This window comes from Sinocyclocheilus rhinocerous, unplaced genomic scaffold (genome assembly GCF_001515625.1).
Source record: "Sinocyclocheilus rhinocerous isolate Xijiao unplaced genomic scaffold, SAMN03320098_v1.1 scaffold785, whole genome shotgun sequence".
NCBI classification, from domain to species: domain Eukaryota; kingdom Metazoa; phylum Chordata; class Actinopteri; order Cypriniformes; family Cyprinidae; genus Sinocyclocheilus; species Sinocyclocheilus rhinocerous.
In genome coordinates this window covers 100005-104265 of record NW_015660521.1, presented here as the reverse complement: position 1 = coordinate 104265, position 4261 = coordinate 100005, and the positions used below count along the sequence as shown (strand labels likewise).

General features: G+C 35.7%; 1 protein-coding gene across 1 annotated transcript in view; it reads right to left on the bottom strand.

Annotated features, from left to right (window-relative positions):
* The window catches only part of LOC107725284 (TBC1 domain family member 22B-like), a 43978-nt gene extending 40532 nt beyond the window's left edge, over positions 1-3446 (bottom strand). Inside the window, exon 1 of the mRNA XM_016534496.1 lies at positions 3182-3446. Within this exon, the coding sequence (XP_016389982.1) occupies positions 3182-3237 (56 nt within the window). The 5' untranslated portion in view covers positions 3238-3446. The remainder of the gene's footprint in view (positions 1-3181) is intronic.
* Positions 3447-4261: the final 815 nt, after the last annotated feature.

Here is a 4261-nt window from a genome sequence, read left to right as displayed (position 1 = left end):
TTAAAAAGAAAACAGATGTGATTATTCCTTTAAAAATAAAGATTTATTAATATTTATAAGCAGTAGTAGCACTGATTCTTAAGACTGCTTTAGTATGTGTAAACAAAACAGTGCGCCGCGTTATCCGCCATTCATTCATTGCGGAAATCATGGCGCCTTATGCGTGATATCAAATGCTTCCGCAGATTTATAGTATTACTATAGCATTTCACCTGAGCATTGCGAATCACGCGTATAATTGAAATAATATTTTACAATATAAACGATTCTATTATATTGAGCACCAAATCAGCACAACTATACAATGATTTCTGAAGAATCATGTGACTCATGACTGAAATGGCTGCTGTATTTTAAAAATACAGTTTTAAAATAGGCTAAAATAGAAAACAGTTATTTTAAAGGGATAGGCTAGTTCACTCAAAAATGAAAATTCTGTCAACATTTACTCACCCTCATGTTGTTCCAAACCTGTATGAGTTTCTTTTTTATGTTAAACATAAAAGAAGATATTTTGAAGAATGCTGGTACTCAGAAAGTTGATGGTCCCCATTGACTTCCATAGTATTTCTTTCCCTACTAAGTCAATGGGAACTAACAACTGTTTGGTTCTTCAAAATTCTTCAAAATATCTTTGTTTTGTGCTCAACATAAGAAAAAAAAAAATTCACGTTTGGAACGACATGAGGGTGAGTAAATGATGGCAATTTTCAACTATTCTTTAAACTGTAATAATTAGAGCCCAACCGATATATCGTTTTGCCGATATTATCGGCCGATATGAGCCTGTCGCAGATATATCTGTCTCCTGTCTCTATCGCTCCATTGTTTGCTACTGGCGACCCAGGTCAGTGTAGTGTAGAGATGCGCGGATGAGCTCAAACTTCACCCGAGTCCGCTGCTTCAAATAAATTATCTGCCTGCCACCCACCAGCACCTATATTTGATCGTCACATTACAATGATTCTAATTCTTAGTTTTGCATGATGATATGATGAATGGATGGTTCATTTTCAACAGCAGATTCAGTGACGTTTGAGACTAGAGCTGATCTGCACATCACGGCACGGCCCAGAACTCATGCTTATCACATCAGTCACATCACATCATGCGGCGTGACAAAATACAATAGAATTTCTATTGTATTTTGTGACGCCGCACCGCTCGCGTCCGGTGTAGAATATATAACCCATTATAATCAGTGATGTTGTCTACACTGGATGCAGCAAACTGATGCCTCATTATATTTATGACGTGCTGTCAAAAAGTTCAAATGATTTTCAACGGTCGCGACTCACTTTTTCACGTTCTGTTGCGGCGCAATCATGGTGTCAGCATAGTTTGTCAGTACAGTCAGTAACGTAGCAGATTGAAAAGTTAGTATCTTTCTGCAGTCCAATAGACGGCAGTGCAGTGGTGGCTTGAGTCTGTTGAATGATGATTTAACGCTACGTTGTCACCTAGTTGGAGAGACTCAATGCTAAGTAAATAAACAATGTCCCCCGTCTTTTACTTTCACAATGAGCTTATCAAATTCATATTAAACTGCCAAAGACTTATTTAAATACGAATGTTCTGCATAATTAAATGATTAATTAAATTATTAAAATTATTAATTAAATTATTATGTTCATTTGATTACCAGAAAATAGGCTACACAACACAGAATTTGTGAAAAAAATATTATTCATTATTATTATTATTATTTATTTATTTTAGATGTTTACATTTGGAAAAGCTGTGCTTCCTGCATAAACCTGCCCCTGTTGGTTTGGCAGTAGCTTGCTTGCCCTACACATTGTTACCTTGTTTAATTTCTTAATTCAAGTTATATATATTTTGTTTTATTTGTGTAAACTTATTTATAATAAGTGAAGTTTACTGTTAAGTGCACTGATGTCAGACTCATTTTGAATAATAAAGTTTATTGTTAAATTGTTAAATACCCTGCCTCCACTACATAGGCCTATGTTTGTCACATCATTATTAGTGTTTGATCACCACATTTGAGTTATCATTGCAAAAAATGTGTTTATGTATATATATTCTGTTTATGTAGGCTATATACTGCATTCTATATACAGTACCAGTCAAAAGTTTGGACACATGAATGGGAAGTGTGTCCAAACTTTTGACTATACATATATATATGTTTTAAAGACTGAATTTAAACTAGTGGACAAAAACATATAAAACACTTCATTTTTTAAATGGTTGAAAATCAATATACCCCCATAAAAAGTAAAAATAGCCCTGAAAATCAATTCCATCATGTGTGAATATTACCTCTTAAAGAAAATTTTTTATTTCAGTGCCTGCTGTACACCCACAGTAGCAGCACATCTTCCACACTGACTGCATGAGAGTTCCTCTTTTGCAAGATTATGCAAGGCCTGATATAAAATCTGATCTACAGGAAACTGTCCAGTCATCACAAGCTTGCGTTCGCATAGTCAGATGAACTGATTCTGTCTGTGGCCATGAAAATCCAAACAACCCGCAATGAAGCACACTCAGCAAACTCTCTCCCCAGACTAAACAAACGGCCCAGCAAGGACAAATTGCACCAACCTACATGTCTGCTTTAAGAGGTTCAATTACCATTTAAATAAATACTGTTTAGAAAACAACCAGAGCAATGCATATGCAGGTAGTTGCCTTTACAAAAATTGCCATGGCAAGCACTTATTAGTACATAGCATTGCACAGTTAGTCCAGTTACTGTAACATCATAACAAATTATTATGAAATCATACAGTGTAAGAAACTTTATGTTTTTGATTAAAATAGCAGCTAAAAGCCAATTTACCACAGTTTTATAGTACTAGTAACAATAAGGTATTTCGGTGATAACTATGGTTACCATGTTGAACTTCAGTAAGGGTTGATATAAACCAACACTAAATTCGCTACCATATGGCCACAAGTGGAGACCACACCAGCGGTTTCATAATATGCACAATAATCCTCATTTTGATCTTTACAACATGAGCAAAAACGCAAAACACGTCCAGAATAGCCATGTTGTCAAAATAGACAGCTCATTATGTTTTGGCACATAGCCTCGGTGTCTAGTAAACAAAGCAGCTGGTCAGAGTCGATACATTAATATAAAATGACTTCTGAGTACAAAAGAACACACTTAAACTACTTCAAAAAGGAAATAAATGATTAAACTCACCTCCCGGGAACCTTTGGGTTTCTCCTCCAGAAATGAATCCTGTTGTCGGTGGCCATGGCGAGAGGACGCCCAATTTCACTCTCAAACAGCCATGAAAGCGAACCCCACGCCGTCAACCGACATGTGCCGATATCCAACGGCGAAAACGATGTTATTAACTGTATTGCCGCATATGTCTTACTTTGTTTTTATTAGTTACTGCGGGTATTTTGCCAACACAGAATGTGCCTACAGCGGTTCTGGATGGACGTCGCCATCTTGGAGGTGCTTGAGGTCGCGCTGTGATTGGTTGAAATGACGAACAGGTGCATGGGAGCGGACCAATGGGGTTTGAGTTTTATTAGACGGAGACTCGGATTTTAGCTTTACTTTGATCTCTACAACACCTACGTTCTTTGAAACCATGTTTACTATAATAAGTATAAGAATAATACAGTAACCTGTGGAACATAAAGGTGCAACACAGAAGATACAGAAAAAAATATTATTGCATAATTGGTGCGTAACAGAATTGTGCATTCCAAAAGTTCCACAAAATCCTGCTACTAAATTTCCAAAACTTAACATCGCCCCTCCTTTGAGGTTTGTATTTCTCATTACTGCAAATGATTATTCTCATTATAGTCTCATTAGACTGCTGCAATGCAGATATGATAAGTCATCCTATTTGGAAAAATAGTTAGTTTGTTTGTTTGTTTTAAATCAGCATAAATTAAAAGCAGTACAACAAATAACGCAATGATGAATAAATGCATCACAAATTATGTCATTATTTATTCCCCCCAAGTAATTAACGTGATTAATTATCTTTTTAACCATTATGCATTATAATGCATTGATGAAAGAGTCAATTCGCAGTTCCCCAATTTGAACACTAGATGGAAGTAGTTACCCATAAATTTATGGCGCTCCTCTTAGATCTGAGTGAAATTGAAAGTAAGAGTTTCCTCTGCTGTACTGAAGCCTGTAATTGCTGCAATATTCATATTTTACTTAAATTATTATCAGCTGAATTCTTAATTAGATTTTTGCAAACTTATGTTTTGCGAAGACTGATCGTTTCATAGCATAGGTTAAAAA